General features: G+C 35.4%; 1 protein-coding gene across 1 annotated transcript in view; it reads right to left on the reverse strand.

Moving 5' to 3' along the window:
• The window catches only part of NEK11 (NIMA related kinase 11), a 225,262-nt gene that overhangs the window by 165,167 nt on the left and 46,987 nt on the right, over positions 1 to 13,108 (reverse strand). The window contains exon 4 of the mRNA XM_023527662.1: positions 4,279 to 4,397. Coding sequence (XP_023383430.1) covers positions 4,279 to 4,397 — 119 coding nt within the window. The remainder of the gene's footprint in view (positions 1 to 4,278; positions 4,398 to 13,108) is intronic.

The raw sequence follows: 13,108 nt of genomic DNA on the forward strand, positions 1-13,108 counted from the left end.
GACAAAGAGTGTTTCCACTAACTCTCTGTTCTTTTTGTCATGAAGAACCATGGCCCAGATAGAAGCTGCTCCTTCAGTTTGGGTACTGGAAGGGCAGGACATGCAGAGCAGACTCATAGCTGAATAGCAACTGCCAACATGCAATGTGGGCAAAAAAATGGTTGTTGGGAGTCACTGAGATTGGGATTTTTTTGGTTAATACAGCATGATTTCCTTCAGCAGGCATAAGTTTTAGTACCATATTCTTAAGGTATCTTTTAGTGAACTGTGAATATTCTTAGGTTTTTACCTCATTATTTATAGGTGTCTATGGTGTATGTTAAAAGAATCATTCTTTTGGATTTAAATTGTTTTTTAAAAAATAATTAAGATAGTTTATTTTCTATAGGGAACATATTTTAGACCTATAAAAATTAAATATTGAAAACTAACAGAAGTGAAAAGTAGATTCTATATTTATGATCAGGAATAATATATAGCATTTCCCCCATTTAAAACTATTCTGGAGAGTGGATCAAGATGGGGAGATACCTGCCTCCCCTTTCTACCCCAGATTCCCAGAAATATAAGAAATTTTTCAAGAGAAAATTCATAATAGTGCCAGGAAGCAATAATTATATACGGGCAAGAATTTTCAAAAAAAGCTCTGAAAGAATGTAAAAAAGAAGCCCCAAACCTAAAAACATATAGAAGAATGCTGCCTCTATATCCCTCTACCCACAGCAGCAACCAGCTCAATCATGTGCCATGTACGGCTTTTCGCACTTCCCCATCTCACTCTCTCTCCCCACTCACTGGCTTCTGCTTCCCGAGATCACCTCCTAGACAAACTTCCTATACCCCAGTTTTTGTTTCAAGGTTCTGATATTGGAAGAACCCAAACAGCAGACAAGTCTTAATGTTTTCCTAAGATCTAGGCTCTTACTTCTGACTTCCTTCTCCTTCTCTCTCTATCCCTATTTCTCTATTTCTAGATTTCTCTATCTCACTCTCTCAAACTCTTTCTCTCATTCTCTCTCCATAGTCCATTCATCATATTTAATCACAATTAAACTCAACGTCATTGCTTCAAACCTGTCTTTCCAACTTCTCGCTCACCCTTGGGTGATGAACCTTGGGTTCATTCTTGCCTTCTCCTATCACATCTTATATATCTACTTAATCAAGTCCAAATATTTCAACTCATCAAGTTCACTCTCATCCCTTCCACATCCTGCCAATTTCTGCCATATTTTGTTCAGCTCTTATAACCTCTTGCGTGGATATTATAAAAAATTCCAGAATGATAACCCAAGTTCTCCTCTCTCCCCTCTATAATTTATTATCTAATCTTCCTAAAGATCTGGTCATATTATAGCTCCACTCAAAAGGCTTCTGTGGGGAAAAAAAAAAAAAAAGGCTTCTGTAGTATCAATGTCTATACTACAAAATAGAATAAAATGCTCTACAACTTATCTCAACCTATCTTTCCTCGCAACTTCATTCATGTACCCCAAGAGCCTTCCCAGCTAAACCACACTCATCATTCACTCTGAAAGTGCCATGTTTTACCAGCAATGCCTTTGCTCAGTTTGCTCTCTAAACCTGGAAAGCCCTGACCTATCTTTCACCATATACAAAAGCTACTTTGGGTCAAATATCACTTCTTCTAAAAAGCTTTCAATGATTCTCCCAAATAGAAATATTATCCCTCTTGTGTTCTCCTATAGCACTTAAATTGTACTTTTCTTGGTGCTCTTATGAATTGTTTTAGAGTATAATTTACATTAAAGGGCATAAATCTTAAGCTTAATGAATTTATATATTTATATAAACTCCTCCACCCAGATCAAGGTATAGAACATTTCCAACAACCCAGAAGGTTTCTTTGTAACCCCTTCCAGAAGTAATCTCTATTCTGATTCACCATAGATTAGTTTTACTTGTTTTTGAACTTCTTTTAAATGAAGTCATATAGTATGTATTCTTTTGCATCTGGCTTCCTTCGCCCAACATCACGTCTCTGAGATTCATCCAGGTCATCCTAATCAATTGTATTGTTGTTGTTGTTTTTTTAATTGCAAAGTAGTGTTCCATTGCAATGACTATATCATAATTTATTAACCATTCTATTGTAAATGGACATTTCTTAAGTGTTTTGGCTATTACAAATAAAGCTTCCTTAGACATTTTTGTACATGTCTTCTGTTAGACATAGGTACTCATTTTTAATCTCAGTAATAGAATAACTGTGTCACAGGGTATGTGAATGTTCAGCTTTTGAGGTACTAGCAAACATTTTTCCAAAGTGGTTAAATCAATTTAAACCCTAACGGCAATGTAAGAGAGTTTAGCAGTTTGACATTCTTGTCAACACTTTTTATTGTCAGAGAGATTTTTTTTAGCCCTTTTAGTGACTATGCCCTCATCTCTATGTTGAATTACAACCACAGGCAACGACATTTACATAGGGCTTAACAGTTTGCAAACTTTTTAAATGTATAATATCTCAATGCACAGTAGCTACAGCCCTATAAGTAAGCAGGGAGAGTCTTATTATTATCCCTACTTTATAGGTGAGGAAGCAAAGGCTCAGAGAGGTCAGGCAGCTTTCCCAGGGCCATAATACAGTATGTGGCAGAGACTCTCAATCCTGTTTATCCACCATGATACATGGTTTATAGTTACTTGGGTACATGTTTTATCTCTACTAGTTTACTAACAGCTCTTTGAAGTTAGGCTTATTTTTAATTTACCACTATTTAAAAAATAAAAAAATAACATTAAATATAAAATTGAAATTCCTCTCTCTATACATAAAAACTTTATAACAATTGGTTATAATAACATAATTAATAAGAAGCATCATCATTTTTATCTGAATCACAAAGAATGGTATTTCAGATCCACAGATCCTCACATATCCAAATATTTAGTTCCACTTAATAACTTTCTCTAAGTGTTAAAGGAGTCAAAATCAATTTAAATAGTCTCTTGAAGGACTATTTTAAATTCATTTATTTTAACTCATACTAAGTAGAGCCAAATGCATCAAAAATATCTGTGTTCTTAACTAAACCAAATTTCAGTTTTATATTTAACACATAAACCACCAAAGTTGGCTTCTTTATATGTGTTGTTTTCCCTTATGTATAAGCTAACAAACATGTGATGGAATAGTAAAGAGAATAAAAGAAATTCCATTATAACTGCATGTCCTACATTTGGCAGCTTTGGGTACTTTATGAAAAAATTATTTGACATTATTTTATCATTGTCTCTTTGGATTATTTTACAACATTCAAAAGACTGTTATGAGTTGTCAGTAAGTCAGTGGCTATCTGTATCACTGGGCATGTGTTTCAGATGTTACACAGCAAAGCACAACGTAACCCAATTACTTTTTATGTGATCAGAAACCACAGGTGAGACTTTTAAGCTATATGACATCCATAGATAGCAAGACCCTGGTGCACCCTACAAATTTCCACTCTTGTTCAAGAATAACGTTACCACATGTTCCGCCCACTCCTAAGTTGAAAGCTTACATGGACATCTCAGAGTATCTACTTTTATTCGTTTACTTATGTTCATCTTTTAAAAAGTGTTCATACAATTTCATGGGCCTATTAAACAAACATTTAACATCTAAAACTCCTCACTTTTGGCCTGTATAAAAATAATAAAAAAGTTTTAAAATACATTTTTGAGTCAGAGATTATAAATATAAATTATAGATAATTGAAGTCATAAAATATATTTTGACCTTCTTTATCAGATATTTCATGTCAAAACTTACTTTTGGTCTGAGAACTTATCTCTGAAGCCAGAGAATATCTTCTGCCTCAATTACTGGAAAACAAACACAGCTAAGTGTGCACTGACACATTCCAAGGTGACCATGCAATTCATTTGTAGCATCCTAGGGAATTTATAGCTCAAGCCTATTGTAAGATATAATAAATTCATAGCATGCTAAAGGTATCTGAGAATCACTGTGATTCACAGGATATGATCAGATACAGGAAATGTGTTTAATATAAGTTTCTGTCTTATAGTCTTATATTCAAGGCCAAGTTGATTTTTAGAACAACAACAAAACTAAAAGCTATTCAAGTAAATCATCTAGATATAATCATCCAACAGTTTCCTCATGGAAAAGCATATTATAGATGTTCAACTACAGTCATTTACCTTTTGGTCTTGCTTCCTTTCAATTCTACCACCCAAAATTTCATTTTCAAGTTCAGACATGACCGTTAAAAAAATATCCTGTCCTGCAGTAACAAAGGAACATACCTTTCATGCATGTAGTCAACTCCCAGCAACAGCTGGACAAACCATTCTATTATTTGACCTTCTGGGAAAGTTCTTCCAGCTTCTTTATATTCTTGAATTTTATAGTCCAGATCTCGGCCCTGAAACAAAATAGCATAATTTCTTTTTTTCAATTAAGATTTGAAAACAAACTCTCTCAACCAATTAATATAAAGCAGTCACTGTTTATCATAAGAAAGTGAGGGCATACTGCTACTTTCTATCACTGACAGAGTCTCTTCTTGACCAAACTCTAGCCAGGCTCCTCTGAGCCCTCTTCTTGACTAGGCCTCAACCTTGTTCTATAAAGACTTGAACAAATACTAACATATTTCTAACAGCTCCAGGCCACACCCTTAGAATGACCCTTAAAGTGCCTACCTGAGAAAACTCACGGCTGCCAAAAGAATTTACTGTTTGTCCCAGCCAGCATCTCAAGATAGGGCCCCTGTCTCCCCTGCTCCTGGAAGAGGAGGAATCTAACTTGTGTATATGCCGGTTAGCAAACCCAGATACACATGGATGAACCTCCTTCCTGCTTTTTGTAATTTTTTATTTCCCTGACTCTGCTCAGACACCCATCCTTTCCTCCCTCCCCCATTCTCCCTCTACATCATCCAGTCACCTCTGCACATATGAGAATGGAGCTCAGCTCTCTTCCCTACTGTCAGTCATTACTGAATGAACTCTATTTTCATCACTTTAAGTAATGTCTGGCTGTGTTTATCTTTAATATCACTCAAAGACAAATCTGTTCTAAAGGGTTTTCATTTTTATTACATTATCTAAATATTACCTAAAAATTTATTCTTATTACATTATACATTTATATGTACCCATATAAAACTAGGAATAACTTCCCTTATGCTTAGAGCTTTATATAACTATAGAAGCATAACGTGTATATGAATTAAAAATATAAAGCCAATACAATTCAAATTAATGATATTAATTTAATACAAAGTTATGATGTTTTGGTAAAACTAAATCAGTGGATACATTGTGCTTACAGTGTTGGCTGCTGGAGTATAGACTCTTTTTGGTTTGGCTTGTCTAGACTAATATGTACTTTGAAATGACTTTTTTCTATTTAGCTACAGCAAAACTCTCAGGAATGTAGACCGTTGATTCATGCGGGATCCAAACATATTGCTTAAACATTAAGTCAGTCTCTGTCCTACCACTCACTGGTGATAGGTAAAAAATAATATTAAAAAAAATGAATCATGATCACAAATGACAAACATCTAAAATTGCCTGGCAGAGTATAAGACCCTTTCTGATTATGCTTATATTAATGTATTTTAACTACCATAAAAATGAAAACAAAAAATGTTAAATTCTCTTAGAGAACCCTTATACTTGATGCCTTTTACCTTAAAACACTGAAAACTTAGAGACAATTCAAGAAGTACCCCTCTGAAGAAAATGGGTTAACTGCAACTTGTTTGATCTTTGGGGATGTACACACAGGCCCCATGAAGAGAAAAGAGGTTCATGCCACATCCATAAAGAGAATAAGAGCCAAACATTAAGCTACTCACAGACTATTCCTGACAGAGTCATCATTGTTAGATGCAAAGGAAAAGCATTTACAGGCAATGAAACAATCAAAGAGAAATTACTTCTAAACAAACAACATGAAGTCAACAGAATAACTGATTTGTAATGTGTTTATTTCCTTTTAGTGTAATGTGCACATGTTTGCCTAGCATAGTCTTTCCTTCCACACAGAGCACAAGTCAAAATGGTAATCAAACCTTCAACTTGTACTCTTGCTCAAATCCAATTTCCTTCTGGATTTTTCTGGGTCAAGGAGATCAAAGCTTGTTGGAATTTACAAATATATCGAATTGAATATTTGACTCCTTGTCAAAAAGATCATCATTTCCTTCTCATTCTCCACACTTCCCTTTATAAGCCCTCTCTTTTTAATCCTAGAGTTTATCAACAATCTGTTGGATCACATAAGCTGTACTGTCATAACGTTACTATAAATTGCACAAATCATTTTTTAACAATAGATTATTATAACATCCTGTGAAGTAGACACAAGAGCCCTTCAGATGAAAGGCAAGCTGTAAATGTATACATTTTCCTTTTCTATCTAAGGGGTCTCTAGCAAAACTTTCTCTCACATAAAAGAGAAAAAAAAATTAAAACAAAAAAACAAGATGTCCTTTTAATATCCCATTTAGAGTCTCTGAATGTGATAAAATATCTCCAGTGGCAGAAAGATAATTATCTACATGTTGCTATCTCCTTCCTGAATAGCTTCAGATGAGGGGTCACAGGAAGAAAGAAAGTGGGGAGAGGAGAGAGGTAGGAGGGAGGGAGGGAGGAATGAAAACAAGGAAAAAGAAAAACTTGCCTTAAAGAATTATCAGTGAAGCTGTCTGCTTCAACCTAATGTTTCATACTTTAGGAAGGTCGTACATGAGTACCATTGTCCCTATAAAAATGGCCTTTGCATCTGCAGAGCACACTCTTTGGGTCACATTTATTGTCAGTCTGATAATCACCCCCAAGAAGTAAGTAGAAGTTGTTTATCTGTTTCCTGCATTGATATTAAATGTGTGCACAATTTCCTGTGACTAAATAAAAATATGTATTTAGACTATTGAAAAAAATAAGGCCTTTAATAGTAGGTTTCAAATGCAATGTCAAAAGGATACACAAACTCCCCATTGCTCTCTGGGAGAAGCAGAGAAAGAAGGAATGTATTACTTCTTAGTATTAAGCCAGGGACGTGTTCAATCAAGAAAAAGACAGAACATCAAAAGATTAAATTAAGCAGAGAGCTGGGTCTCATCCTCCTCAAGTTACTTCCTCTACAATTTTCATTTTGCATATTTATCTCCAAGAAAAACTATTTGTTTTGTATTTACTTTGCTCTTTAATAAATACTCGGTAGATTATTTTCTTAGGATTTAATTAAGGTAGTCAAGTCTCTCACACAACAAATTTGCTTTTATATAACAAAGAACTATAATGTTTGTGAAGCAGTCTGATTTTAACTCAGCAATATGAAAAGCACTTACTACTTTCTTTCTCTAAGCCATCTTCCAAATAAAAATCAAATGTTTTTGATGAAATGTCAGACCTAAGTTTAAAAAGTTCTATTATAATATCTGCATATTGTGTTTCCTTAATTTGTCTTTGAGAAATATTTAATGCTTTTATTGCTAAAACAACTTTAAAGAAGAGTACTGACTTTAATTTGAACTAATATTAATGTTGCTTGCCTTAAAGTCTATATCGCTGACATAAAATGCTTTTCTTCAGTGTTATCACCCCTCGAAAGTTGCAGTAAAAGCCTTGATGTTAACTTTTAAGGTTTCAAAAATCTGTATCTCAAAATACACCATTGGATGGATTAATGGTAACTCCTCCCCACCCCGTCCCAGTTAGCTAACAGCAGATTGACTTTGAAATGCCAAGACCTTGAAGAAATGAAAAACAATTCAAATACAGTGTCTAAACATCATCTTTGATTACCATTAAAAAGTTTTAAAATCTAAAAGGATTTGATTCTTAAAAATTAATTTGCTTATTTTTAAAGTCATCAACAGAAGCACTTGCAACCAGTTAAAAAGGCCAAAGTGAGCCTTCTCAGAAGCCTGAATAAAATGAAACTACAATGTTCAGAGCATATACAAAGGACAAAATAATCTCAGGATTTCAGAGCTAGAAGGAGCTTGAAAAATTGTTCTGCCCTATTTCATTTTAAAATGAAAAAGTTGCCCCTTATTAATTCATTTGGTTAACATCTTAAAATGCTTTTCCCTCACACTCTATGTCTCCTTCAGATAAGCTTCTGAAACAGCCTTCCAGTGGACCTCAATTGTAGCATGCATCAGAATCATCCAAGTTGCTTGTTTAAAATGTATATTCCCGGGGCATATCAACAGAGCCTCTGATTCAGTAAATCTGGAGAGGACCAAGGAATCTGTTAGCAAGCATCCTAAGTGACTCTTAGGATGGTACATGGACTACACTTTAAGAAAATGCTGCTAGATAACACTACAAATGGACTACATACTTTCACCCATCAATGGAAACATTTTGTCCAATAGTTTGAAAAATTCCAAAGGCAAAAGACGTACTTGGGAAAGTCGGAGTTGAATCAGAATCATTTCAGAACAAAAAGCCTGTGACATTACTTAGGAGAACATTAATAGATAGAAGTAGAGGAGTCAGGGGAAGGAGATCCTCCGTCTTTATATTGGAGAACCTGAAGTAGTTCCTTAGAATTTTAGAAATTCGCTGTAATGGAGTACATAAAAAGTGAGGAAAATGTCAAGCCATATATATTATGCTCTTAAGAGCAAAATAAGAAAATCCAGTTTCTAAATAGTTACTAAAGAATGCCACGTAGTTTCATGACATTTATGTCTGATACCATAGATAAGCATTCCTGGGTTTAATTGCTAACATTTTTTTTCAAATTCTTTTAGAGAAAGTAAGTGTTCTTCCTACTAAGGCAAATGTGCATGAATAAGAATAAAATAGTAGAACTCATTTTTATCTTAAGAAGTGACATGAAATAATGCTTTTCTTTAAATCACTGCATTGTTTTTTAAAACAAGCCATTCTAAGTGGATTATTTTGACCCTGTTTTTGAACATTTATATTTATATAAAGTTATATGTCAGTTAAAGCCATACCCCAAACGCAATAAGCTATATTGAGTTTATGAATTGCTTTATATTAGTGCATTGGTAATCTCTTGAGATAACACTTAGTTCCTTCAATCAGCAGCAATTCCAGTAAAGCAAGCCTGATGTGTAGACACAACAGGAAAGACAGTGGTATGGACTGAACGTTTGTGTCCCCAAAATGTATATGTTGAAATCCTAACTCCCAGTGTGATAATATTGAGGTGGGGCAGGGCACTGGGTAATTAAATTATGAGGGTGGAGCCCTCGTGAATGGGATTAGTGTCCTTATAAAAGAGATCCCAAAGTGCTCCCTAACCCCTTCCACCATATGAGGATACAGCAAGAAAATGGCCATTCATGAACAAAGATGGCCATTCATGAACCAGGAATCAGGCCTTCACCAGACACTGAATCTTCCAGCACCTCAGTCTCAGACTTCTAGCGTCCAGAACTGTGAGAAATAAATTTCTGTTGTTTCTAAGCCACTGAGTCTATGGTATTTTGGTATAGTAGCTTGAACAGACTAAGAGAGATGGCCACTAATCAATGTCACAATGATCAATATCCCAAGAGTGTCTTTCATCCATAAACAACCAATTCTGAGTGGTGGTGGCCCCAGACAGAGCTTCAGGACTATAAATAATGGCTTTGAAGTACAAAGAAGGGTTTGTCTCTAATTGTAGACCCAACGCACATCCAGTATGATGTTGTAAGGACTGTCTGAGAGCTAATTAGCCTGCTGGCTACTTGTTACTGCCAAGTTCACTTGCAAGAGTCTGCCGACACCCATTAGAGTTTCAAGATTGTAAAACTCAACCCACTTCCTCAGAAAAAGGGGAGGGGAATAGCAATGAAATAATAAACTATTGACAGTCTACTAGGTGCAAAGTTTTGATAGCCACTTTTTTCAATGTTATCTTAGATCAGGAAAAGGGTAAGAGAATGAAATAACTTGCTCCAGGAAATGGACCAAGATTTGAACAGAAGTAAGTGTAATGCCAAAGTCCACACACTTCCCACTATTTTAAACCCTATCTAGTCTCCTACTGAGAGAAAATAAAATAATTAATAATATCGCATTAAAATGTGTATACAAATTGATATACATGTTTCCATGTTTATATATATCATATTAATAGAAATAAAGATACAGAATATAAATGTTGATCAGACAAGAAAAGGAGTAGTTTTCAAGTACATGTACATGTGCATTGGGAGATGATTACTAGTCAATTTGATTGATGTATCCGATACCTCACATAGTTACTCTGTGTGTGTGTGTGTGTGTGTGTGTGTGTGTGTGTGTGTGTGTGTGTGTGTGTGTCAAGAGCATTTGAGATCTACTCTCTTGGAAAATTTTAGGTGTATACAATGCGCTATATATGCCTTACTGTTAAATTGTACACCTGAAACTTACTGGATTTTGTTAACCAATGTCACCATAATAAAAATTAATAAAAAATTTTTAGATGTACAGTGCAATATTATTAATTATGGTCGCCATGCTGCACACATTAGATCCCAGAACTTGTTCATCTTATACCTGAGAGTTTCCATTTTATATTTTGCATAATTCACATAGTCAGGCTTGATTAGTGTGTGGCTGTATTGAAATCTCTATTTAGTTTAGGGCCATTATTTGAAACATGTTTGGTTAACATTATTAATATGAACAATAAAACAGTCAATCTTGACTAATTCATGGCCATGTAGAAATAAATAATTATATATTTGGGAAGGTAGGAACCATGGACTAATTGTTGACTCTACTGAATATTAAGTAAAAATTTAAAATAGGAACAGCTTTCCCAATACCCCTCTTTTGGATGAAATTCAATATCCCAGCTATGTGATCACAGAAAATCACTCCACCTCTCTGGGGTCCTGTTTCCTCATCTATAAAATAGAATTAATAGTCAAGAATCCGCTTTTTCCTGAAAAATGATGGGGGCATGTTAAAAGGACAGGAGCTAGAACAGCCAAAGCTAGAACAATTTGAGCAACAAAATAAATAATGACGGTATTGGGTTATAACCCATAAATAAAAAAATATCCATGAGTCCATGCTGATATAAATAAATAATTGAATAAAAGCATAAATGGAAGAGAATGAACAGTGGGAGAGCTCTTCCTTATATGAAAATCTCAATTAGTTAATGTAGAAAGAATAAGGGAAATACATAATCACTATTGCTCAAATATCACAGTAAAAACTGCTCCAGGCAACCTCCACTTATAGACGCTTAAATCGGTGGGTGAAAGTTTGAGGAGAAGCAGGATATTAGCATAGTCACATAGTCTGAAAGTATCTTCCCCAAGATATTTATCCATTAAATACAAAAAAAGAAAATAGTAACTTTACAGAGGAGAAATTCAGCAGACAGAACCTTAATCAAATAATCAAAGTTAACATCACCTGTAATAAGATATACTAACGTCATGTACCCTCTCATATGATACACCGACAAACCATCACTTCCGTGGGAGTGTTGCCCAGAAACTAATCATGAGAAAACATCAGACAAAGCCAGAGACATTCTACTAAATAACTTACCAATACTTGTCAAAAGTGTCAAGATTATAAACGACAAGGCAGGAAAGGGAAACTGCCACAGATAAGAGGAGACTAAGGAGATACAACAATTAAAATTAATGTAGGATCTTAGATTGGATCTTGGAACAGATAAAAGACACTGTGGGAGGTGGGGAGAAATGGCAAAATATTAATATCCTGGTTTTGAACATTGTACTATGGTTATAGAAGTTGTTAACATCAGAGAATGTGGTTAACCGCAGACCCATTACAATTAAAGGTGGTATATTAGGTTCCTAAATCATGGCCCATGCTTTTCTACCTCTGAGCCTTTCATCACTTTACTCCCTTTAAGGGATATCCCATATCCCTTAACAAAATCTTTCCCGTACTTCAAATATAATGCCAACCCCTACATGGTTCCCCCAGTCCAAAGTCATTTCTCTCTTCTCTTAGCTCCCATCACACTTTAACCCTTTTCTTGACAGTTACCACCTCTCCCTTATATATTAGCCATTGATGCAAACAATTCGTTTATCCTACCATACAGGTTAGTTAAAAAAAATACCATATTATCTCTGCTGCCCCGTGCCATATCTGGACTTGTATCTGACACCTAGTTGGCATTCAGTAATCACTTTTGGAAAGACCCTTGGTTACTAGTGTCTTTGTGAACTTCAAACTCATAAGGAAACCAATAAATAATCTAGAATGCCAATTTATTTGCATGCAATGAGAACTAGAACTGTCAATACAACTGGGAGCTTGTGTCGGTTTACGGCATATTTTTTCCTGTTAGAAGAGGAATGTGTGGAGAGATGAACTGGAACCAGAAGGTAGCTCAGGGAGCAAGGAGAACAAGTTGGGAAATGTTCATGAATAATAGCACCAAGCTAGGTAGCCTGAATATAAAACCACACCTACCACCAGGCCATACTTCCCCAGACCAGGGGAAGTATGGCCCTGGTGGTAGGTGTGGTTTTATATTCAGTGATCTTTGCACAGTGATCCAGAAACATCGTTATCCTTTGTGACTCTATTTCCGTTTCCACACTAATCATTCTTCGCCCCCCACCTCCCACCTCCTGCCGCAGTTCTCAGCTCTGGCTGCACATTAGAATCACCCAGAGAGTTTTCAAAAATCCAGATGTCTGGATCATACCCCAGATCAATTAAATCAGCCTTTCTGGAGGTGGGCTTCAGGTCTGGGGATTTTTCTCTCTCCAGGTGATTGTAATGTGCAGACAAGGTTGAGCACTACTATTATATTGATAGAATTTTTGTTCAGCTGTGTTAATATCACTGAGCAAAAAATAAGAAGTCCTATCTTTCCTGTTTTGGGCCCTGATAGTCATATGTTCTCTCTCTACTGAAGATATGTGATCTCACCTATTCTCTATTTTGTCTACTAATTTAACACCCAGGTTTCTGGAAATGCCTTATCCAAACCCAAATGAAAAACCTTCAGCAGTATCTCACAAGTTTCCGGTGCCGTACAATGTCAAGTGTACCAGCAAAAGAAGGTAGGACAAAATGCTTTTGACATATATGACAGGTAGAAGGATCCAATGTTTTATCTGTTACCGTCAATGTTTGACAGAAATGGATGGGAGGCAGC

Source organism: Pteropus vampyrus, unplaced genomic scaffold (assembly GCF_000151845.1).
Source record: "Pteropus vampyrus isolate Shadow unplaced genomic scaffold, Pvam_2.0 Scaffold1, whole genome shotgun sequence".
NCBI classification, from domain to species: Eukaryota; Metazoa; Chordata; class Mammalia; order Chiroptera; family Pteropodidae; genus Pteropus; species Pteropus vampyrus.